Source organism: Astatotilapia calliptera, chromosome 7, assembly GCF_964374335.1.
Source record: "Astatotilapia calliptera chromosome 7, fAstCal68.1, whole genome shotgun sequence".
NCBI lineage: Eukaryota > Metazoa > Chordata > Actinopteri > Cichliformes > Cichlidae > Astatotilapia > Astatotilapia calliptera.
The window spans coordinates 27,935,888-27,962,656 of record NC_137428.1 but is presented as its reverse complement, the minus strand read 5'-3'; the positions used below and the strand labels follow the sequence as shown (position 1 = coordinate 27,962,656).

At 39.8% G+C, this 26,769-nt stretch overlaps 1 protein-coding gene across 1 annotated transcript in view; it reads right to left on the bottom strand.

Moving 5' to 3' along the window:
* The window catches only part of LOC113025860 (transmembrane protein 132C), a 180,073-nt gene that overhangs the window by 9,809 nt on the left and 143,495 nt on the right, over nt 1–26,769 (bottom strand). Inside the window, exons 6-8 of the mRNA XM_026174062.2 lie at nt 14,497–14,640; nt 8,136–8,344; nt 3,101–3,410 (exon numbers count right to left, since the gene is read on the bottom strand). Coding sequence (XP_026029847.2) covers nt 3,101–3,410; nt 8,136–8,344; nt 14,497–14,640 — 663 coding nt within the window. The remainder of the gene's footprint in view (nt 1–3,100; nt 3,411–8,135; nt 8,345–14,496; nt 14,641–26,769) is intronic.

Below are 26,769 nucleotides of genomic sequence, written 5' to 3'. Positions count from 1 at the left end.
AGCTTCTTTCATACAGTGGGGCAAAAAAGTATTTAGTCAGCCACCGATTGTGCAAGTTCCCCCACTTAAAATGATGACGGAGGTCAGTAATTTGCACCAGAGGTAAAAAAAACCCCAATGAATTCACATGGTAGGATTTGTAAAGAATTTATTCGTAAATTAGGGTGGAAAATAAGTATTTGGTCACCTCAAACAAGGAAAATCTCTGGCTCTCACAGACCTGTAACGTCTTCTGTAAGAAGCTTTTCTGTCCCCCACTCGTTACCTGTATGAATGGCACCTGTTTGAACTCATCATCTGTATAAAAGACACCTGTCCACAGCCTCAAACAGTCAGACTCCAAACTCCGCCATGGCCAAGACCAAAGAGCTTTCGAAGGACACCAGGAAAAGTATTGTAGACCTGCACCAGACTGGGAAGAGTGAATCTACAATAGGCAAGCAGCTTGGTGTGAAAAAATCAACTGTGGGAGCAATCATCAGAAAATGGAAGACATACAAGACCACTGATAATCTCCCTCGATCTGGGGCTCCACGCAAGATCTCATCCCGTGGGGTCAAAATGATCATGAGAACGGTGAGCAAAGATCCCAGAACCACACGGGGGGACCTGGTGAATGACCTGCAGAGAGCTGGGACCAAAGTAACAAAGGTCACCATCAGTAACACACTACAACGGCAGGGAATCAAATCCCGCAGTGCCAGACGTGTTCCGCTGCTGAAGCCAGTGCATGTCCAGGCCCGTCTGAAGTTTGCCAGAGAGCACATGGATGATACAGCAGAGGATTGGGAGAATGTCATGTGGTCAGATGAAACCAAAGTAGAACTTTTTGGTATAAACTCAACTCGTCGTGTTTGGAGGACGAAGAATACTGAGTTGCATCCCAAGAACACCATACCTACTGTGAAGCATGGGGGTGGAAACATCATGCTATGGGGCTGTTTTTCTGCCAAGGGGACAGGACGACTGATCCGTGTTAAGGACAGAATGAATGGGGCCATGTATCGTGAGATTTTGAGCCAAAACCTCCTTCCATCAGTGAGAACTTTGAAGATGAAACGAGGCTGGGTCTTCCAACATGACAATGATCCAAAACACACCACCCGGGCAACAAAGGAGTGGCTCCGTAAGAAGCATTTGAAAGTCCTGGAGTGGCCTAGCCAGTCTCCAGACCTCAACCCCATAGAAAATCTGTGGCGGGAGTTGAAAGTCCGTGTTGCTCGGCGACAGCCCCAAAACATCACTGCTCTCGAGAAGATCTGCATGGAGGAATGGGCCAAAATACCAGCTACTGTGTGTGCAAACCTGGTAAAGACCTATAGTAAACGTTTGACCTCTGTTATTGCCAACAAAGGTTATGTTACAAAGTATTGAGTTGTATTTTTGTTATTGACCAAATACTTATTTTCCACCCTGATTTACGAATAAATTCTTTACAAATCCTACCATGTGGATTCATGGATTTTTTTTTCACATTCTGTCTCTCACAGTTGAAGTGTACCTCTGGTGCAAATTACTGACCTCTGTCATCATTTTAGGTGGGGGAACTTGCACAATCGGTGGCTGACTAAATACTTTTTTGCCCCACTGTATATCGCTTTATCTGTAATTTAAAGTTTCCTGTGACCAGCGGTGAAAGAAGCACTTGTTCTTGTCTCACACAGTCACATACTACTAGCAGCCACGATACTAACAAGTGAAATAAATAAGGTCGGATCTGTTGTGGTGGCACAATAGTAACCCATGTGGATTTAGAGTAATACTGTAGTATAGCTGATTGAACATATCCTTGAATTTAAAAAGAAAATGGAAGGTTTCACAACGCCATTCGACTGCTTCAACAACTGATGTTCATTTAGTGTGTGAGAACATGTGCTATACTGAGAAACGCCTTATTGGATTATTGGATAAATAGTATTCTGAGATACACGGTGAAAGGGTCACAGAATGAGAGGCTGCACAGGTGCAAGCTTTTACAAGACGTGCCATGAAGGCATGTTTCTTTGTCAACTCATGATAGGCTTAAGTGTTTGTTCCATGCTGCAATCAATATAGTTGTTTTTATATCTTACTCCGTTTAGACTAAAAAAACATTCTACCATACTCTGCACAGACTCTTTCAGTCCATAACTGCTTCACCATATGTTCATCAGCTTATTGTTAACCTTTTATGTCTGTCTGTCTTACTTTCTATCCATCTATCTGATTGATATCTATCTTTATATCTATCATGACCCCAAATTGGATAACTTAGCCTCTTAAATGTAATAATATGATGATTATTTATCAGGCTTACAAGTTCAAATAACATTTTGAACATTAATATTGGAGCAGATGACCATTAACTTTTTAAAAAATGTAGTAGACTAATGGTATCTTTAGTGGAGAATTAAAGTTATGCTTTCTATGTGTGTCCTGTCCCTGCATTTATAAACAAACTAGAAAGCCACATTCTGCTCCGCATTGACAAAGCAAAGCGGCTGAGCACAGTTTGGAGCTTTTCAGCTTGAAAAAACTTGAAACCCTGTTGGGTAATATTGACTGTGACAATAAGACGGATAAGACCAGAGTCAACAGTGGTCCGACTTTTTCTATTCAGTTGTTTTGGTCCATCGTGCTTGTGCTTTGCTTAATTCATACATTTCTAATACTTCAATGTCAACCTAATCAAAATACTTTGCATTAAAAGAGTCTAGATGAATGGATTTGCTTTATTGCTTTTAGACTTCTCATTGTAATTTTCCTAATCCACTTGCCAGGTTACTTTACTGCTGCGTCTATGTCAGTTTATCAGTTCAAATACGTCTGATATTGTGCTCACTTGTGACCTTTTGTTTGGCTGCCAAAACAACCAAGCCAGTCAGGTCATTTAATCGAGTAAAGCTGCATGTTTCCTTAGTAACAACAAAGACTGTATTGCGATGGCTGATTCAAGCATTAGTTACTGCAGCTTCCGTGACAGTTACAATTTAGGTCTATGAGATGAACGTGTAAATCCCCACTGATCAGTCATGGCAAAACAATCCTGACAGCCACACTGCAGAGACATGCAGTACAACTTCTGCTTTAGAAACTGTGATAAAATATACATAAATACAACCTGTAGTTTGGTGTTTCCAGTGCTCAGCCCGATTACGACTTGGTCATCCAGAAGCTGGGCAACCTTTGGGTCCTCCACCCTCAGAGACTCCTTCACCAACTGTGTCACATCCACCTGCCAGTCGGTGCCCAGCAGGAAGGTCTGCTGGCCCAGTACATCTTCCTCCATGGCTCCTCTACTTTCACTGATGTCAGCCACAAAGTGGGTGAGGATGCGCAGAGTGGTGCTTTGGTACTGGGCAACACAAGCAGTCTCTGTCCTCCCCTCTACTGGATCGACACCATCCTTATCATCTGTGACCCTCTCGTACCTAATGAAGAATGAAAAGAGGAAAACACTGATCAACTGCTGGCAAGCCTGAAGAGCAGGGATATCATAAACCCATGTCAGACTGTGTTTGAGGTAAAAAGCGCTGAGAGCTCTCTGTGGACTCTGTGTCACCATTAGTGTCCATGAAGTAGAAACTCTCTGATGTAAAGTATTTACTGCTGTCAAATCATCTGCTGTGTGCTTTGCTGCAAGTTCGCCTGACTTTCCAAAAGTAATAGCCTCCCATTATTTTCAAAAATCCCTTAAAAACAGCTTGCAGAGAGAAACTGCCACCCGGCTTGCGTTCTCATTTTCTTTAAAAGAGCAACTGATATTTTTCTGTGTACCTGCTATTTATTTGGCTCACAGAAAACACTCTGCAATTTTGGCATCTCAGAAAATGTTTCCTAAAAAAAATCAATGTTTTTAAACTCACAGCTGGATATTTGTAAAGCATTTGTTCTACACTCTTGCTCCTATTTAAGTGGAGCTTATACAGCCCTTTATTTTTATTTATCTAAAAAAAGAAGCCAACCAACCCCCCACAGATAAATCTGAACATGGTGGAAAAGAATGAAGGAGAAATAATCCTTTAATGGTAGCAACTACAGAAATCCGTTTTTATTTGCGTGCTAATAGGTGCACACCTAGCCCAGACCCAAGATGGCAGTAAAATACAAACACCAGAAATGTTCAGAGTGACAAGTATTTGCAATACTTGCCAGACCTCACAAATAATTGCCTTAATCAGTATTGTTTGGCCTATAAAAGAGGTTGAGTCTTAAAGAAAAAAGGTTTAGCAGAGAGCTGAAGCTCCTCCTTGCCTAGTTTGCTAACGGCCAATTTTTTGGATCAAAGATTTTCATTTCCTGAAATTCTTTTTTCGCCATTCAGGGCTAAAGACAAGAGGGACCGCTTACCTGTTATCAACACACAAGTCAAGCATCCCTTATGGTACCAGCATGCATCAGTTCACATGCCATGAGTAACCTGCACATTTGGAGCAACATTTCCTGTCATTCAGAGGATCTTTTTTCAGTAAAGGCCTTGCTAATTTAAGCAGGTCAATGGCAAATCACATTCTGCTGTTATTACACCAACCTTAATTAAAAGTGTTTGGATATTAAACTTGCCTGCTGTCTATACCTGTCACCCATTTATAATAAGTAGAATGAGAAATATGAGCTCTCTTGAATTTTTATCACATATGAAACAAAAATGGACCCAAATGCTTACAGTATTTTAAAAAATGCAATGCAACACAGTGGTAAACATGCCCCTATTTGAACTTTGTGCCTTTGTGCTACTTGTTGTCTTCTGTTTTCTGAATTAATTGCAGTGTTTAAATCATTTGCAAAGGATTTTTTTTTACACACCAACTGGAAATGCTGTTGTAATAATAAAAATGTACATTTCTAAAATACTGTAAATATCCCACTGGCCTGTCTGTGCTGTATTTTCTTATTGGTATGTCTTACCATTCCTGTTAAGGCACAAGACACACACATTATTCTCATCCATCTCCACTTTATATTCCATTAGTATATATCACTCGCCTATAAATCTGTTTTTCTTCTCTCTTTTTTCGTCCTGTGCTATGCCATCATCATCGCTCTCACACTGTGTGTCTGCCTCATTCTATATTCTCAACATAAACTTGTTATTGGACTTCCTTGTAATCTATTTTTCCAACTTTCTTCCTCTGCTTTTCTCTCCCTCTTCTCCTTGCTCTCACCTCATATTGTCTTTTTCTTTCAAGCTCTGCCAGCCTCTTTTTACCGGTCAGGTGGCCAGGGGTGGAGTGACAGTGACAGTTCCCATTAGGTTTAATGAGGTATGGCCGGTCTGGCAGGAAAACGGGCTGACAGGTTAACATGATGTGGCCCAATGGCTTGGCTTAGTTATAACCTGCCTTCCCCATCCCCTCCCAGGTTCTTATTCCACATCAGCAAAAGGACGGCACTTTAAACCAAGGTGACACTATTTGCTGGCATCAGAAACAGGAGGTCAGGACATGTTTGTTGCAGGAAGTGAGAGGTCAGCCATAGCACTTTTGTCAATGTACACATAAGCACACTGACCCATGAAAGCATTAATAAACCAGTGCCACCCCTGTTAAAGTACACATAACACACGTTCTTCACACAGTGATGCGCTTGAAAGAAATGATTGATGTGATCTTGCTTAGGTAGCAGGGGGCATTTGTGTTAGAGTGCCACCCTGTGGGTGGTACGCTAACGTGAGGAAATGTGAGGTATTTCTGAGTTGAAATACTCTCGAAGACTCCTTAGTTAGCATTTACAGTGCTTTCTTTAATTGAAAACATAAATATAGCCCTCCAAGGCCTATCTCCCCTCACCACACTCCCTGCCGGTGACTGATGCCCTCAGGGGTCGGTGCATTGGTGGTTCTTGGTGTCCGGGGCTGGGCGCTCAGGTATGTACCAGCTCACTCCCGGTGGCTACTTGGCGGGGCCTGGCGCCTGTTGCTCGGTCAGGCCTCCTCCGGGGTGCGGGTGGCCCTCAGGCCTCCGGCCTCTGGGCCTGCAGCTTGGTTCACTCTGGCACAGCTGGCTGCCGGCAGAGCCGGCGGGCACGCCGGTGCAGCCCCCTCTAGTTTCTGCTCGGTGGCTACTGGGTGACGCCTTGTCTGGGGATCCTCAGCCCTTCCCATGAGGGTGGCACAGATGCCCCTCCGGTGGTCCTCCTTGGGCTCTCGCACTCTGGGGCCTCTGGATGTCTGGGGCCTGGATCTCCTCCATGCCTGCTTCATGCCCTGGGGGACGGGGCTATGGCTCTCTACATCCTCTTGCAGACCATTACATGTGGAAACCATTTGAATACAAGCGCGCTGATCCACACAGGTGTGCACACGGGTGTTCACTGTTCGTAGACTTAAATTACACCTTTCTTGGCTGCTACTTCAAAGCACATTGTGCACTGTCGGTCCTGCGTGCTGCACAACAACATTGAATATTTAGTATTTACTGCTGTTTACACTTAGCTAGATTAATGCGATGATGTTGTGTTTAGTATGTTGCTTTGGTTTTTTTTTGCTCGTTTTCTATTCTTTCTCTCTCAACAGGTGATCCAGGAGATTTTATTATTATTTTTTCCCCCTTTCTCACTGTCCCTCTTCCCTTCTGTTTTTCTTTTCCTTCCTCTTTCTTTCTCCCTTTCCTATCCCTCACTCATGTCTGTAACAACTGAAAATAAAATAAATAATAAAAACAAAGGTCGATCAAATGGACCAATACGGCAATGCCACGATGATCCATTTGGCAAAATAAATCCATTGGGTATCCTTGTTGGTCTTCAGACAACAATTCTGACGGCTAAAGAACCAAATGGGACAGGCAAAAAACAAAACAAAAAAAACAAACAAAAAAAAACATAAATATAAATTAAAAAGTGTTTGTACACATGATATATACACCGTAACTACCCCTGTTGCAATAATGAATGACATTATTTTGACATATTTCATCATTACATACTACATAACATGTTTTCCAGTTCAAAAATAGTAAACATGGCCATTTTGAAAGCAGCGTCACTATTACTGAAAAAAGTACAAATTTTAAAAAACTGTCTTCATAAGAAGTTGGGCCAACACCATGAGTGTCCTGATGGTTGAGTTGGTGCCTATGAAAGCCATGCCATATGACCTACATCATATCAAACCACACAGACGGATTTGGGCTGACCCTTCCATCCAAGGTGACAATACCGATATCCATATAATCTCCTGAAAGCATCAGAATAGGTAAGGTAAGTTCTTCTGTGTTAAGCACATTGAGTTTCACAGCAAACTGGGGCTCTAACTGTGACGACTGATTCTATCACTCATTACTCACTGCAACAAATCATGACGTATATGTCATCTGCTAGCTCATGTAACCGCTGCTTTCATTCCACAGTATAATTCATGAATGTATATCTTGGCTCAAAGACAAAGATGGTAAACACTGGGGCGCAGGGAACAATCTAAATCTTGTTCACTTTATAAACACAACAGTGCTCTATTGTTTCTTCAACATAGTCACTATAAATATGATCACAGTAAATCATAATTATAAAAGCTATTATTAAATGTAAATTAGTCACTGTGCTTCACTGATCTTTGATATTGAAAAGGGTTAGTTCTATTTTAATCAGCAGAAATCATATTAGCAGAAAGATCATTAATTTAAATATTTTTATTAGGATCATCTTGTACAACTCACGCTGCACTGCACAGATCATTGTACACTATATATCTCTTTAAACCCTCAGGAATATGCTCAAGCTCTGTAATGCTCAAAATTATTAGTCATTCCTTATTCAGTATAAGTACTTTTTTTCCCCCTGTAGACCAATCCAGTGAATTATTAGACACTTATTATGCAGCTGCACTTGCATTATGCTTCATATGTCTGCACCATCATTACTGAGCCAATTTCACGTGGTCTCCATTTTTATTTTTTTATTTTTTTAACCAAATGAAAAATATGATTGTCATAAAGGGATTGTTAAGAACTTCTCAGGTTTATGACCTACACAGAGAAATTTAGATTTTTGATTCTTGTGATTTTTTTAAGTTGCCAACTTTTCTTGTGATATACAGATGTGGGATAAAGCCCCCTCGGCCCATCGGAGTCAGTTTCTGAAGTGATGAAAGTGATGATGTGTTTTTTTTTTTATTACAACATGCAACAACATAGACACAACAGACAGTCATGACTTACCTCCTATTGCCCATACTAACAGGGACCTTCCAACCCTTAATCTGACTGAGCTCAGGGTCAGCCACATCAATTAGCAAGGGCAGGCGGGGCATCCATACGCTCATCTCGAGTTGTGCATTCAGAAAACTATAGGTGAAGTTAAGCATCACCCTGTTTTTTCCTCTTGTCTCCTTTCCATTGACATACACATAGTCACAGCGCTCTGACACCTAAAGAATAAAGGAAAAATTGCTGTGAGAGGAAGATAAGATGCAAACACACTATCTACAGTTCAGTCAGATCTCTCAAGTCATCAGGGCAGATCTTTAAACGGTTCCTATAATTAGATCTAAGCGTGATGATGTCACGGTCTGGCTGGGGCAGACCGTATGTGTTGCAGAGGAGGACTCAAACGCAGACCAAAACGTAGTGTGGATAAACAAAACAAGCCGTTTATTGAAGCTAGCAATGAGGGTAAAAATAATCGGGCATCGGTGAAAACTAAACAATAACCTAAACTGGGTAAACTAATAACAAAACATGAAAAAGCTTAACCATAGTGAACTGACATGGGTACCTGGGGATGAGACATAGGAAACAACGGACGAGTACAACGGGTGAATACAACGGACGACCTGACAAAGAATGACTGAGAACACACAGACTAAATGGACACAGGAAGATAATGAGGGAAGTGGCAACACCTGGGGAAACAGCTGGCACACATGAACATAATGACGTCACAGTGGGAGAGTAAAACTGAACACGATGAACACAGAAACGCCAGACCTCTTCACAATAAAACAGGAAACAGAGTGAGACATAGACATGACAACCTGAACTTGACAACATAAGCCACAGACATGAAATACATGAAAAGCAGGGGAGACTTAACATGGAGGAAACACAAGGGGAAAATAACTAGAAACACCTAGGCATGAAAACGATGAACTTAGGAAACCTGAAGGCTACATAAACTAAACACAAAACGCTGGGTCAGCAGACCCAGGATCATGACAGATGAAGGTGCTTTCAGTTATTGCTGTCCTGTTCTTCGGAACAAGCTGCCTGCTGACCTGAAATCAATTACATCTGTGCATACATTAAAAACAGACTAGAAACCTTTTTATTAACACAGGCCTACACTCAGCACATGTTTTCACTGCCTTTGGCATTGTAAACCTACACAGGTTTTTATGTTCTTCTGTGTTAAGCACATTGAGTTTGCCATTGCCAAAACAATTTACATGACTTAAAGATTGCAAAGTACTCAAGAACAATCTCACTGCCAAAAAACAACAACAACAAAAAATAATAAAATAAAATAGGAATAAATAATAAAGCATAATTAGACATAATGTTTTCATGTTGCCCATCTGTCCATCCATCTGTCTGTGCAACTCTAATAAACATGTTATTTCTTAAAGAATACTTAAACATGACTTAAAGATTGCAAAGTACTCTAGAATCTGATTGCCAAAACAATCTAACCGGGAAAAAATAAGAATAAATAAGCAGATACAAAAATCCACTGTAGAAGTAAAGTTGCTCTATTTCACCTTTTTACTTACATAGTAAGTAAATCTGATCATTTAGGCTGCTTTGAAAAAGATTTAAGTGCTTGGATTACTCAATTTCTTCCAGTTTCTTTTCTGTGTGTGTTTGTTTCAGAACCGCTCTATTCTTAATGCATGCCTGTGTGTGAAGCATAGTATGTGCACAATTTATGTGACTTTGGTCCAACTTAACAGATGGAGCTACGAAATGACACAAACCTAATTCATCTAGCCAGAGAGAAAAACACTTGCTCAAAACAAATTATGAAGTGTCTGGATAAAGTACACCACCAGTCATTTGCCAAAGTTACTCTAATACATCTCCAACATAAAGAACTGATACAGCATGAACATCAGAAGTATCTGTCATTATCTCCAAAGCCCCAGAATCTCCTTATCAAACATTTCCCCCTTGACGAACAAATGTATTTAACAGTCTGTCATTGAATTTTGTTTGTAATCACTTGCATTTCATTTTTTTTCCACTCTCAAATACCATATAAGCTTGATTGGCACAACTGGTAATTTCAACACATGTCCTCAATACTGACAATTGCTTCTTTATAACAAACCAGTCACAAGAAGACTGTCATCTGTCGCCACTTCTTTGCATATAACTTGGCAGCTTTACTCTCGAATGATGTCAAACCAAGCCCTCTCTCTGAGGAACAAAAGTGACAGCTTGCTGTCTGTCAGTTTTCTCCTCCTCCTCCCTTTCATTTCCCTTTTCTCTTTCTCTCCCACTCCTTCGCTCTCACCCTCAGCCTTCTCCAGCATTACTGCACCTCCTACATATTTCGTCTTCCTGTAATGAGAACAGGTTGGAACTCTGAAAGGAGGATTCTTAGATATGAGGGAAAGTTTAGGGTTTCACCTCGATGTATGCTAAATGGAAATGTAAAGCGGTATGAATGCAATTCATTTTCATTTAAAGTTTCCAAATTATTTGTCTTAACGAGTGCAAACCAAGGAATGCAAGGCTGATACTGGATTGCATACAGTCACAAAACTCACACAAGGATAATTTCTTTGTTCTTGTGATTTTAAAGTATGAAAGGCAACCATCCAGAGAGTAAACTAAATCTATCTACTTCTGCATTTTTTAGTCTCACTTTTTTTTGCTCTTTTATTATGCCTCAATGCTTAAGACATAATGTTTTCAGATTGCCCATCTGTCCATCCATCTGTTTGTCTAATTCTAGCAAACGTGGTATTTCTTAAATAATACTTAAACAGAACTTAAAGACTGCAAAGTTCTCAAGAATGATCTGATTAAACTTAGTGGCAAAAGACCAAGGTCACGGTGACCTTACACAGCACTTTTTTGGCATTAACCGAAAATTATGATAAACCTCATACAAATGTCTACCATGCACTGCAAAAGTACATAAAACACACTAGATATTGAACAAAATATGATGGAACAGATCCAAACGTGACAGAAAACAAAACATGCCAAGGATTGCATCTGTGTTTTAAGGGAGAAAAACTTTTGCTCTTTTGCTTTTATTCTTGGTTTGCTTTGGTAGCATTTTTTGTTATTTCCACCTATTCCAGCACACTAAACACTGCATCATACTAATAGGATCTAATAACATTTTATAGGTTAACTTCACTGTGACATCATAATGAAAAGAAAAGTAAAAACAACTGTTTTCTTACTGTTACAGCAGGGTACACATGAGAGTTACTGACTGAAATAATTCTGTCTGACTAACCTGACTAAAACCGACTCATGAGAGAGCACTGTATTTAACATTTATGAAGTACTATGCTTTGGGGGTTGCAAAATTTCTAAAAGTTCCTAAAACCTAAAGAGCTAAAGCTTAGTGGTTTACTGGATCCGTCAAGTGTTCTACATTATTGGGATACAAGGAGAAACTGTAGCGCAACACTTTAAATCAGAAAATAATCATCAGAAAATAAAAACTTGCAGTGCAGTACAGCAATGATGGATCTATTGTCTTTTTTTCCCCATTCTAAAGCTGTGACTTATATGAGGGGGCTCACAGGATTTGGAAACAACGAGCATTTTAAAATGGGTTCAATGGCAGTTTGTGTCTGGATTGCTATTGAAACACTCTTAAATACACCACGCTATAAATGTCGAGAGCAAGCCAGATGACTGGGTGAACTTCAACACAGTATTATTATATGTGAAGTGTAAAGAAGAGTACTTGCTGTGATTGAGGCTGGAAGTTACACTACATGGACAAAGGTATTGGTCCATTTTAAACCTCAGGTGTTTTCAGTCCTATTTTCACAGGTAAAATCAAGCTCCTAATCATGCATGCAGCATCTGTAAAACAAGCGCTCACTGCATTCAAGTACCACAGCTGCAGAAGTCAGTTGGTATAAAATTTCTTCCCACTAGAAGATCTAGTTGCTATTTAAGCATATTGTGATCATACTGCCCTTCAGTAGAGATTCAAACTATAGACTGAATGTTTTTTGTAAAGGTAACTTTTTTGCTGAAGTTCATAAAAATGTATATGATTATTGCATTTTGTTTTTTTAGTCATGATTAACATGGCATTAATCATGTAGTGCAGTAAGCACAGCAGTCTGTTGAAGGTATTGTATTTGAATATAATGTTAGGCAGAAAACAATGTTTTATTTATGCACTGACAGGCTACTTACACTTTTTTGTGTCTTGTCTTGCAGGACGGGCTGCACATCTGGTTGTGTCGCTCCACTTTTTTCTTCCTAGTTTGATGTATTTTAAAACTTGGGGTTGTTTTTATGTTAACTGGGCCAGGCGCAATGTTAGTCGGGCAATGTGCAGTCCCTGAGTTGGGGTTAACGCCTCACAGGAATCAGGCCTTGCATTGGTGTGTATGGCAAACTGATTTGCTGTGTCTATTATAACTTGGTTGCAGTGGTATCAATTATTTCTTAGGGGTACACTTAGTGCATGTAATAAGCACCCCTGTGGGATCGTATTTTTTTGGGGTGGATTTGGTTAAAAAAAAAAAAAAAAAAAAAAAGCACCTGTAAGTTTCCTGTTGGTGAAAGCGAGTTATCATGTGATTGCTACACTGCTGACGAGCTGCACCATTAAAGGTACATTATGGATCATTAGTGGTCTTTTATTATGATAGTCTGATTTGATTGCAAACTCTCTGAAATAATAAAATTGTATACATTTTGGATGATTTTGATCACTTGTCCCATTTATTCTGGACTCGTCCCTGCATGATTTCCTGACTGGAAGTTTGTAAGAGCAGGATCAAGGCCTCAATGCTCACCATGGGTGTTTTTGATCACTACACGTATATAACTCTCTTATGTTTCCCAGTGTTTACCAGTTTCCTGTCTTTAATGACCCTATGTTTGTGTCACTGTTGTCACTTTGGGTTTCTTTTGGTAACTACATTTCCTTGGGCTTCTTTTGTTGTTTTACTCCCTATCTTTGTCCCTTGTAATTATCTGCTCTGCCCTTATTGTGTTCATCAGTTGCCTTTGCCTTGCTCTTCCACTTATCTTTGTCAGAGAAGTGCCCTTTGCTCATGTTTCACCTGTGCTCTCCTTTTATAGCACGTTGTGCCTTCCTCTGCTTCCCTTTTTTGCTCATCACTTTGCTGCAATCAACTTTAGATCATTTACCCTGTGTATTGTATCTGGATTACTTATCACCATTTGGACTTTATTTTTGAAGTATCAGCTTAGTGAAATAAAGCTCATCTTTTGTTTGCTTAACTTAGATTGTGTCTGCATTGGGGTCCTCCTTTTTGTCTACATATAACATAAAGAAAAGAAGGATTTAACTTCAAAGTCTCAAAGAAACAGTGAAGTGGGGAAAAATAAAGCTGTTTTATCTTGAGATGCCTTTGAAAATAGTATGAAGAAAAGATGGGTACTGCTTACTGTTCTCAAACCCGACGAGCGGGCAGGGGAGTAGACTACTGAGGTCAGCGTCACAATATGTGGTACTACTTCAGTTGATAATTAAACCCTTTGAGAGATCTCCCTCTTTTCTTCTATCTGATATGCATGTATAGTAAACACAACACACTTGTAGCACTGTTCTTTTTTTATCACGCCTACTCACAATCAAGAATAAACACTTTTATTTTTCTTATTTTTCCCCAGTTATATTTTTCTTGCTTCTCCTTTCACATAACGCCGCAGAGACGGATAATAAATCTGCTGTGGTGGTAAACAGCTCACAATTATTTCCTTATTTTATGTTAACAATAAATCCTTTGCAGCACTTCCCAAAAATTCAGTAAGGTTTCAGATTAATTATGTAAGACCTCTAAAAGCCAATGAAAATCAACTTACAGAGATTTAAAACTTGCTATATTCAGACATGGTGAGCAGTTTGTCACCTTGACAGTTTGATGGTGTTATGTAATATATAAGTGGTATGGATACAGACTCTCTTTCAGCATGATGATTGTTAATTATTCCTCCTTTAAAACAAGAGCAGAGTATAGAGTATGTAATCAGTGTTTTTTTTGTCTGTTTCTCACCAAGATTACACAAAAAAGCTGCCAAGCTGCACTTCATGGTGGCGAATTGGAGCACGAGAAAAGGATACCACCCCCCCCCCCCCCCCCTTCTAGGGTTTCTGTGATTTAAACCTGACTTTTTCAAACAGCTTTCTGTTTTTCCCTTGCCATTAAACTAATGTATTTTGGTACATGTTTTGATGTTTTGCTAGAAGAAAACGAGCACCTTCATTTTGATTTCACTGTGCGAAAAACTCTTGAAGCCCACAAACAGAAGTGTTATTCTTCCTGTTAACGTACCTGCATGCCACTAGAAAGCTGAGCATTAAGGATGAGATAAAGTGGAAAAAAAGAATTCATGTTGCACGAACCTTGATAACCTGTTCATCCGTTGACTTGCACTCCACTGACTCTGTAACATCAGAGACCGCACCATCCGTCCCTACAGTGACGACCTTCAGCGGAACAGCGACAGTACGCCCAGTGAGCACAGCCGTGTTGAGAATTTCAGTGTCCTGTCAGGTGAAAAAGAAAGAAACACACACATACTCTTAATATTACTATTATTATAAACTTTTTTGCTGCTGCCTCAATCCTGGTTTACCCCAAGTTAAGAATCCATTGGCTGATTTTCTACTAGATAAAGCAGCTGATGGGCTGAAAGTTGATGATGAAGCAGCAATGAAAAACTTGGCTACAGCTTTTCTACAAGATGACCAATAACATTCAAAGAGCAATCACCAGGGGTAAAACATGAAAGTGTGAAAAACATGTATGTTCTTGAAAGGCCACTCGAGGCTGGCTCTGAAAGCGGATCAGTCCCTGTAGATTCCAATGTTAAAATACAGCTAATATATGCTTTTACAACCTGCCACCAAATAATTTTCATTGCTTGAGTTGATTTCTCCCTTGACAATAACGAATGATTTTTTTTCTGTTTTTTTTTTTTTAACTCATCTGTTTATATTTTACTAAGGATTTAATTTACTTCTCTTTAGTAAATTCGATCGCCTTTAGGGGCGATCGTGGCTCAAGAGTTGGGAGTTCGCCTTGTAATTGGAAGGTTGCCGGTTCGAGCCCCGGCTTGGACAGTCTCGGTCATTGTGTCCTTGGGCGAGACACTTCACCCGTTGCCTACTGGTGGTGGTCAGAGGGCCCGGTGGCGCCAGTGTCCAGCAGCCTCGCCTCTGTCAGTGCGCCCCAGGGTGGCTGTGGCTACAATGTAGTTGCCATCACCAGTGTGTGAATGTGTGCGTGGATGACTGGATATGTGAAGCGCTTTGGGGTCCTTAGGAATTAGTAAAGCGCTATATAAATACAGACCATTTAGCCCTTTTGGCGTGTGGCTGTTTTGAGGGACAGGTGGGTGTTGATTAGGCCACTCTAAATCTGCTAGCCTTCACCTCAGCTAACTGGTGACAACGTGTTGATAGTGTTTGTGGTGTTGGTGCATCGGTGCCAGCAAGCCTTATTATTATCTGACAATATAATATCTGACAAATAACAAGGCTTGTGCTGTGTCTTCATTATAATGAAAGCTGGACCAAAAAGTCTGTGCTTCACTTTTGGTGTTTTTTTTATTTTTTATTTTTATTTTGTACGAATCAGCAGAGAGGTGTACTATGAATGGAGATTAGGTTAGCCAAGACTGTTGAGCTTAAGGTCAGAGTTTTCACAAAAGTGTCACTTTTTTTTACCTTGATAATCACCATGGTAGTACGTGCTCAACTCAAACTGGCTCTCAGCAGACGGTGTTTAGTATTTTGGTTTAAAGGGGGCTGGATGATCAAGAATTTTCTGGAATGCATGTTATAGATGCATAAACTGCATAAACTGCAGCTGTTGGAGCTCTGATTAGAAAGATGATTAGTAGATTTTTTTTTATCACCAGTAATTTTCAATCATGAAAATTAATTTTGCATTAATAAACTAAAGGGATTTCCACATCTCCTTTCCACCGACTAACATTTAATCCTTAAATGTATCATAATTTTCGAAGCTCTATTGTGCAGCTTTCCTGTACCCAGCAGCAGCGAGTGTGCACAGAGTGGTAAAATAAACACAAGTCAATGTTTTTTTTTTCTTCCTGCTCAGCGTGTTTGTAATGATTGTGGAATCAGAAGATTAATGATCATCTGCAGCATTACTTTTTTGTCTTATTTTCAGCACCAGTTTTGCATTTTAATGCTCACTATATATCTTTATAATGTTCATAGATCTTTATTATTCATCAGTGTGATGATGTCTCTGATTAGAGTAGGTGATCCTCAATGGAAGCATGCAGCGAGCCTAATGCAGAAAGTCTGGTTTAACAGAGGATGCTGATAACCACCATCATGATACTCGTCACCTCTGACTGGGGTTTCACATTTTGTCTAGCTAGCTAATGCAAAGAAACACTAGTGAACGTTCTTCATAATATACCCCCTCAGGTCTCTGTCTCCATGGGATGCACCCCTCAAGTCCATGGATACAATTTACTAACCAATTTTGCTATAGCATTACTGTATCTGATAACTTCTGGCATTCCATCCTCTTGTCACTTCTGGTTACAGATGCCAATGGAAACAATGCAATAATGCATCCAAGACTTCAAAAAATGGCTCTAAAAACCAACAGCAGTTACATCCATTTTTAATAATCGAGTCTATGATAATATCACTTTCATGCTGGAATACTGAACCAGCATGAAACCGATGATCTGACGACTTTTGATTGTTACTTTCTACTGACACCTTCATCCTCCTTATTAGCCAAACGTTTGGTGTTGTTGATTTTACAAATACACAGGATCATTTTGTGTGTAGAGAAGGTTCTATTCTCGACCATCATCTTTGTTGCTATGAATATTTTTTGTGAGCTCCATCAAAGAGCAGAACATTTCCAACAATATCAACGATAAAGGTAACGCTAATACTCAAATACTGCAGGCAAATTAAATGTAAGATGATATGACATTTATGTGTAGACTTGGAAAAACACGATTTACTTACTGGCAGCTTTCCAAGTTATATACATAAACATAAACAGGATAACAATTGGCTAAAATAAAAAAGAATACAAATACATAGCAGGAATACCAGTGTGTTTCAAAATGACCTAAATGCTTTCTGCACACTAGTGCAAATAAAACAAAGCAACCAAAAATCTCAGTGGTGGCAGGGCAAGGGTTATTAGAAATGCCCACTGTGTATAGGCAAACTTTTGGCCTGTGGGGTGGGGGTCATAATATTTAGGCAAAAGGCTTTAGTGCTCAGTCTTTTGTTTTCTAGCTAGACCAAACAACACTTCGTGTATGTTTGCATACATTAAAAACATGTATTGTAGAAAAAAAATATACGTTTTATATTTATAGTGATATCCCTAATGAGTCTTCTATATGCTGTGAACCTAGTTTCAAATGCCATTTATTATCCGAAGGTCAAATCTCACGCAACTATAGACTGTAGTTATTGCAAAAGGTTTTTTACCTCCGCGTTCAAGTAGCCCATCATACAGTAAGGATGAGCAGCAGCTGTGAGAAGTGCTATTTACTGCTACAGAGATCCTGCAAAGCACAAGTGAGGCTGTGTGACTGTTCACTTAAAGATCTTTGAGCGCAAATAGTAACGATTTTTTAAATGGACTTTTGCATCAGTCAATAAGCCTGCTTTTTTCATTTTGTTTACATTGCATAGAATGTATGAAGCAGCAAGTCTTCACATTTAACAATCCTGAAATAACTAAGTGTGGCATTTTTTAAAATAACTCGAATGATTACAAGATTCTCAATCTCTGAACGATCAAAAATGCAACATTTCTATGTAAGAAAATATATATAAATCTTTATTCCATGCATTTTTTTCCTACCTTCTTAAAGTCTGATACCTACATCCCCACAATACAATATTCAATGATGGGTGTGATGGTTCAATCGAAGATTAGAAGCAGCTAACACAGCTCTGGGCTACAGAAATGTTGTAAGCTCACTTCTAATTCTCCCCTTGATTTTTTTTTAATTTGAATGTCTACTCTTTAGCCCAGCCGATACCGCCCCGAGAGACATCACTTATTAGTTTAAATCGATTTTGAACAGCCCCCTCTTGAACCACGTAGGGCTTTACATCACATATACAGTGCTAATTCTTCAGATCAGTAAACAGATGCCTAATATTGTTCCCTCTACTGGTTTACATTGCAGTGAGGTCACAGTATGACAGTTATTCGAGTCTTCCCAGCTATTCACCATTATTCCCCAGAACCAACCTTAATTAAAAGAAAAAATACAAAACATTGACAATAATGCTTCACACCAAATTGCAGTCATTCCAAAGCTATAGCTAGATTCACTTGAGAATGACAGCCCTTACAGAAGAGCAGGAAGAAGATAATGAGATCAATTAAGACAATGCCTGGTAATCCTTGAGCTCTCAGTGTGTTCGTCGTATAGAAGATTTGCTATAACAGTAGATCATTCTCATCACTGCTCAGTTTAAATAAGACTACTAAGAGCCTGTGAATGCCAAAGGCATCTATTTGTTCATTAAAACAGTTGCCTTTTTGTTTTTCTTTGTCATTAACTATCCCCCGTATCTGCAGACATACACACAGAGAAACTGCTTTTTAACCTTGGTGAAATGTGTGGTGGTGATTCCATGCTGTTTTGTTTAAATATTTCTTGCTTGGCTGATAGATCTTTCTCAAGGGATGTGTTTGTCCTGCCACAAGGGAAACAAACCCGAAAGTTAGAATGAACAGAGGGCAAATTCCTGCAAGTGAGCAATTTAGTGCTATCCTTTACAAGCACAATTGTTAGGCCTCTTGTACGTTTTAAGTTTCACAAAGACAAACAAACTTGCAAGTCTGCCTTGTTTGAGTTTCAGATCATTTATAGTATATTGATGGTAAAGCATGGGATATACAGCGCACAATTCATTTCCTGAAATGGATTTGAAAGTGAGGCTCGTTTTTCACAGATTCAAATGATATTCAAGCATATTTAAATCTCCAGCAATCCAGTAAAGCCAACACTCAACAAGTGAGACATCCATATAAACTCTAGTCCTTGTTGTGAATGATAAATATATCTGCTGCTAACTGCATGGTGCTGATGATACTAAGCACCTGTAAAAAGTCTTCTCTGTGTGATCACTACTCCTACATGTAATGGGAAGTACCTTTTTTTTTGCTTAGTGAGCCATTACAACTGGAACAGCATGATAAAAAAGAGGTCTTAATGATCTTCGGCATGTATTGCGGAGACTGTCCATTCTCATAAAGAACTGAGTAGTGAACAAGATCAAATGTAATCCACATAATGACAAAAAAAGTGAAATTTAATAAGAGAGCATTAATGATGCACGAGGCAGCAAAGGCAGCGTCTTCATCTGTAAAACCCACCTACGTCTCATCAGCCACCGCCTGGCTGTTCAATATCCCCCCTGTGGATGAGAAGGTCTGGTGTGTATTCCTCATTGACGAGGCGTACTTGTACACACCAGCAGATAAGCATTTATGACTGAAAATGATTATATTATAGACTAATGTGCACACATACACGTAAACAGCTAAACACATAAAAGTGCTACATATATTGCATAGCAACCCACAGTATCAGTATACATATGCAACAACTTAACTTAGACACACACTTGCAAGCACAAAGACACCCTACTTTTTTTTGCCCAGCTCAAACAAAAGAAAAAAGAAAAAGAGGCATGTCTCCCCCCTTCTCATGCTGCAGCTTATCTTAACAACCTCTCATTGCAGTGCAGAGAGCAGGGCAAGAAAAGAGAAGAAAGAAGGCGAGAGAAGGGAGAATCAATAAAAGGCCATTATATTTCTGAGCAGCAGGGGGTAGAAGCATAGAGTGTGTGGGGGCTGATATGGTTGTGGATGAATGATGTGTAAGGTAGCAGACAAACTACAAAAGTCCTGCTTGGAGAATAGTTACTGTATGTAAATGTGTAAATGCTCAAGGACAAAATCTGCTGTTGTTACCCAACTTTGATTTAATATATATGCTTTATTGCAAGAGGGCATTATTATTCTGCCACTTTGGTTTCAAGACCTGCGCAGATCAGACAAGTCCAATGAAAAATTAGGAACTGATGGCTCTTTTTTCACATAACGACTACGCACAACAAACCCCTAAAGTTCCTGCACTTTTGGATAACCTCCCAGTCTCTGCAGTGGAGTCCCTCTTCTGTATGGCAGGCTTGTGTGAATAATGACTAATGTTTATACCCCTATCAGATTGTTTCATCTTACGACTGCAGCTTCTTTGCTCATTCATACAACATAACGTATTATTTTCCTCACATTTTTTTGCAAACTTGTTCACTGTCAGTAACAGTATTTGGATGCTAGAGCAAACGCTAGGAAATAGGGTAGTATTAATAGTAAAACACTATTATTATGAAAAAAAAAAACAATATACAAAAACTACTGCTAATAAAATCATAAAATTGTGATTTTGTGTGTAGTCTCTTGCTACGATACACCTTATAAGCACAAGAGGTCTAAAGATGGAGTTAAAAGAAATTACAGCATAATGATAAGTGACTACTAATCCATATAGACTTATTCAAAGGGTTTAAACGAGCAGGGTAGGGACACATCTAAGATATGCTGGTCTTAGATGTGGCCCAGAACACCTTTTAACCATGGCTAGCTGTTTATTATTCAGTCACTGAACAGATGCCTCTGACCCACAGAAAACCACAGCTCAACTGTTTTCTAAGCAGCTGAGATTGGCAGGAAGCTCACAGGTCCTGTTCTGTGTTTGCCAACAGTACAGTAGGTTTATATTGCCACTGCAGCACTCCATCCATTCAGTTCATATCAATTATCAATCAAAAAGTCTATTCCCTCTAGCACCTATATAGTCTCCCCCTGCCACTCAAAAACTTTGGAACATCTTAAAGTGTATAGTAGGAGATAAAATGAAAGCAAAGGCAGGGGAATCAATGCCTCTAAGGATTTAATTTCTTTTTTCCCACTATTTTTTTTTTGTTAGAAATGGTGATACAACAGAAGGAGAGAGCGGTGTTCATACAATGTAATCCTTTTACGGTTATGACTTGGGAAAAAAGGCACAGCAGCCAAGGTGTTCTGCACTGCAGTGCTATAGTCGGACAAAAATCGGAGCAAGGTGCTGATAACTGAAGTGATGAGTGATGTGATGGAGCGAGCAAAAGAGGGAAATTACTATTTTGTTGCCAAAGTTAGGAAGATGACAGTCATTTTACGTGTAGCTGCTGAAACTTAGCAAATCGTCAGGGTTTGGAGTTTTCATTTTAGCGAGTGAACAAAAATACTCCATAGTACTTACAGCGGAGTATGCAGAAATCCTACATTTTGCTAGTAAGCTAGGTATTTGATGAAAACACGCTGAAAGTCAATTGAATCTGGAGTTTTTTTGAGGATGAAATAAGCTGAATAATCAGCTTCTGCGTCTCCGCTGATTTACCTCAATTGGCATAGCAGCTATAATTGCAGTATTAGCAAATAAAGAGTTGAAGGCAGTTTGGGGCCATTCTGCATTGACCATGAGTAAGAAATACCACTATTGATTATTAAATTGGGGCCTACAGTGATTTATACTCTCCTCATTAATTAGATATTGATTTATAACTTCTTGTCCTGGCAATGGGTTGGGTTTGTTATTGTGTACTGTGAGCTCTAAATACTTTTAGTAAGATTAAATATTAAGCGTCTGTTGTTTTTTCCTGCCTCATACTTCCTCACTTTAACATAAGGAGCGGAAATGCCAAAGTCAGCAGTGATAAATTGGCTGTCGCTGATAAAGCCTGTCCATATTCTGAGGACCTTTCTCCTGTCTCCGGCTGAGGCCATTTGATTAGAATAAACCAGAGAGCACTATACTGGACCATGGCCCGTGCTGGCCAAATAAAAGACCCTCAACCCAGCCTGACAGAATGAGGGAAAGGGTAAGGAAGGCAAGCCAGCAAAAAAGTAAACAAACCACAACAAATGACAGAACGGACAGGCTTAACTTCAAAGTAAAGCCTGACTGACATACATATCTTGGGCCCTGAGAGAGGCAAGAGAGACATGCTGGGCGGCAGAAGTGAAATAGTTTGTGTGTGAGTACAGAGGATATGCACACATGTCATCCTCATTCTCTGCCGCTCCGCTTCATGCTCACTGTTACACAACCCACCCTGAAAAAATAAGTTTTTGAGTCCAACCAATGTGATCATTCACATTCTTTAGATTTAGAAGTTGCGTGTCAATAAGATGAAGGTACTTGCTGACACTGCTATTTTACACTACTGTGCAAAGGTTTTGAGCCACCCTTCATTTCGTTCTTGCATAGGATATAGATTCAGTGATTCAGTGAAGCATGCACATGCAGAAATTGCTATACAGAAAAGACGTTCGCAGGATTTCGAAACTGGTATGACATTACTCAGTTTTTGGTTCCCCCCCCCCGCAAGATCTTTATAAAGTGTTTCCTTAGAGCCTCAGCTTTGGTGTCAGCTGGCCTCTAATGCAGGCATGTGCATAACACAGAAGGAGGGAAGGAAGGAAAAAAGAAGAAGCAAAGAAATTACAGTCCTAAACAACTAAATAAATAACAGAAACATTGTTATTTGAATAGAGTTTGCTAATTTTGATCTCCCTGACTGTCTGCTGTCTCATCTCCCTCTCCTGCTTGCTGTAGGATGATCAGGATCAACAATGACAAACAAGCCTGATGCATAAGGAACATTTTTCCCCAGAGCGAAGGTGATAAAGAGAATTTGTTTATTCAAAAAGCACAGCATAAAGATAAGGCAGAAAATTAGAGACCCATATATACACAAGAGGACTTAATTAAGCTATAAGGGGCATTATAGTTGCATGCAGATGGCTAATGTTGCCCTGAGGGCACTTAGCATGCCAATGGATAGCCTCACTGCTTCCCGATTAGTACTCTGTCATGTCATTTCCAAATACTGTTACTGACAGTGAAACAGTATGACTGATAGCATCTTGCTTGAAAATTGCTGGCGAGTTCTGATGCAGTGATAGCACTTTGTATAAATTATAGATATACGACCCTTTATTTTGGACTTGGTTTAGGCAGCCAAGCAGCATGGGAACACACAGGGTTTCTGCTTTCTCTTCTTCTTTTGTTCTTTTGATTTTCGAAAGCATTTGTCCATCAAAGTTGATTGCCAACTTAAAATTGCAAGGACAGTAAATGAGAAAACCAAACTGGGTACAGTGGAACCCCGACTTACGAAATTAATTAGTTCCCGAGGGTCTTTCGTAAGTCTGAAATTTTCGTAAGTCAAAGCACCCATCGCGCCTTTTGAGTGAACAATAGGCTATAGGCTAATTGCTAACGGCAACAACAATACGTCGTTCAAGTGGAACAGCGAAGCGCAAGTACGAAAGCCAAGGGGTTGTCACATGATTCGGAAGGCATTGTGGACATTCTGGGCTCAGCCAATCAGAGCCAGCGGATTTCGTAACACGGGCAGAAATATTGCCGTTCAGTGCCTTTGTAACTTGAATTTTTCGTTTAACGGGGTATTCGTAAGTCGGGGTTCCACTGTATATGGATTCAGGACCCTGTTATTCAAAAGCACTATAAACTTCGATGCATTCACCAGTCACCCAAGTAGTATTTCAGCTGCTGAATTACAGTATTTGCTTTAACCAAAAAAATTTTTCTTGACTTGTAATACTCGCAGGAGGCCTGAAGGCTGATAGATGGCAGCTAGTCATGGCAATTTAATTGATTTATCGAAAACACTTTCTTTTTCTCTTTCAATCTTCACCACTATTGGCACAGATAAACTTCCCGCCAAGCTTTACCAATGTTATCTGAGGAATTTCTGATTTTTTAAAACACCAGTGCGAATTCTGACCAATCTGACAAACCGAAAGTTACATTCTCAGAAACTGTTTCATGTATTGACACGGGATTTGTTCTAGGACTAGGCACCCCTCGCTGAGGGAGGTGTCTTGCTGGCTTCAGAGTATCATTATCTGTTAATGAAAGATCATTTTAACTTGGGGGTACCCTCCAGCCCCTGTTAACCCTCCGCCCTTAAAAAAAAGGACTATACCCTGATTGCTCACCGTGTCTGCAAAAGTAATGCGTTTTCTGTGAGTATGGGAAGAGCACTCTCCGAGCTGCTGGTTAACTTGCATTCTTCAAGAGCTTGGACAGGATGAAGACTCTTGTGTTCACTATTGAAGTGAACAAAAGAACATTTGCTGTGCTTTGATCGCAGATGAGACTTTCTGAAAGCAGAAGCGGCTGTTCAAAGTAAATAATGGCAGACTGCATCGTTCCTTGAGAGTGTGCCAAAGTAGCCGCTATGCGGGTATTTTACATTTTTTTTTCCCTACATAGTGACAAAGACAGGTAGGCTAACAGATGAGAAGCCTTGACTACAAAGAAAGTTTCTCAGTTCTGTAGCAGAGAAATACTCTCTCTGGTGCTGACTTTGGGCTTTGTAACTTTACACACTGCTTAAACGTGGGACTATAAATCATTTAAAAAAAGGAAAACCCTCTTTAAAAAAAAAAGTCACTTTAAACCACTGAATGGAGCCAAAATGAATAAATCTGAATTTGCCCTGGTGATTATAATTCTAGACAAAGGTGCTTAACCACGGCCACAAATACAGTTAATGCAGAGCTTCCTGCTAATGGTGCTGATTATAATGTTATGGGACTGTAAGCACAAAGCGAATGTTATTGAGTTTGAAATAGAGTGAGTTTCAGAAGCTATGAATAAAATGCTAATGATTACATTTGGGATGTACTGTAAAGAGCTATGGGGGCCAACTGGCTGTCTCTTCTAATGAGAGAACAGAGAGGCAGGGAGCAGCAAGAGAGGGATCAAAAATTCATGGGAGGATGCAATAAAAGTAGTGCACACTCAGCTGGCATGTTCTCTGCATGTACCGTCTTTCAAGCTTATTAATGAAACACCACCATCGTCTCTCTTTTCCTGTCTGTTCCCGGGCCAGATTGTGTTCAGCCCTGCAGTTTTCTTTGATTGTCCCGTTAAAATCAGAGTAGCCAATATCACTTAACACAAACAATGTAGCGCCATTTGTCTTGGTGACGTCGAGCTGGCATTCACAGGTCCAGAGTTCAGTTCAGTATCTCAGTAATTCTCAGCACGAGAATTCTCACACAGTAAGAGGAAAATAGCAGTGTCTTAAGTGCAGACAACTTCCTCTGCGCTTGTCCTCTATTAAATGTATTGATTTATGAGATTTCAAAAAGGAGTGCGTTACAAACTGAAGACGAGAGCCACTGAGGGTTTCTAAATGGAGACAAAACTGCTCATCTGAACAACCCATACAATCTAGTATTAACTCCTAAAAACTACTCTCGTGAAAGCAGTTTTCAGTAGTACTAAACTCACAAATTTTCCAATAATAACTGCCACTTAATATTAGCAATGCAATCTCTCTATGATTTTGTCTTTCTTAAGGGTAGCAATAGATTACATATATCTACAAGTCTATTATTTCATCTTCAATTCAATTCAATTTTATTTATATAGCGCCAAATCACAACATAAGTCGCCTCAAGGAACTTCATAGATACAGAGAAAAACCCAACAATCATATGACCCCCTATGAGCAAGCACTTTGGCAACAGTGGGAAGGAAAAACTCCCTTTTAACAGGAAGAAACCTCCGGCAGAACCAGGCTCAGGGAGGGGCGGGGCCATCTGCTACGACCGGTTGGGGTGAGAGAAAGAAGACAGGATAAAAGACATGCTGTGGAAGAGAGACAGAGGTTAATAACAGATATGATGATGCAGAGAGGTCTATTAATACATAGTGAGTGAGAAAGGTGACTGGAAAGGAAAAACTCAATGCATCATGGGAATCCCCCGGCAGCCTATGTCTATTGCAGCATAACTAAGGGAGGATTCAGGGTCACCTGGTCCAGCCCTAACTATATGCTTTAGTAAAAAGGAAAGTTTTAAGCCTAATCTTGAAAGTAGAGATAGTGTCTGTCTCCCGAATCCAAACTGGAAGCTGGTTCCACAGAAGAGGGGCCTGAAAACTGAAGGCTCTGCCTCCCATTCTACTTTTAAATACTCTAGGAACAACAAGTAGGCCTGCAGAGTGAGAGCGAAGTGCTCTAATAGGGTGATATGGTACTACAAGGTCATTAAGATAAGATGGGGCCCGATTATTTAATCTTCACGTCAGAATTCTCCTTTCATATCCAGAAAAAAAAAGAAACACGCTTTGAATGCTAAATTACTTGCTTAGCGCACTCACACAAGATCCTCATTGTCTTCAGTATTCATCTAGCATTCTATAATATCCTGTTCTGCCATAAAAGGCACAAAATTGCGAGTCATCGGTTGAACTACAAATTGCTCTGTTCAATTTTCCTGGAAAATGCATCTCCTCTGAAATTATGAGCTTTGACCATTGCTGCGGGATGAATATCCAATACTGATCTCTCGCGCTCTCTTAAACACTGACTGCAGAAAGCTTATACCTGTAGAATTCACAGAAACATGTCTTCAGTAAAAATGAAAGAAAATTAAAAATGTCAGGGTATGCGTAAACTGATCTCACCCATCTTCTGTTTTAACATGCGCCTTCTTATCTACTCGTTCGTACTTGTTTCTTCTTGACCTTTTTGTGCATGCACACAAATGAC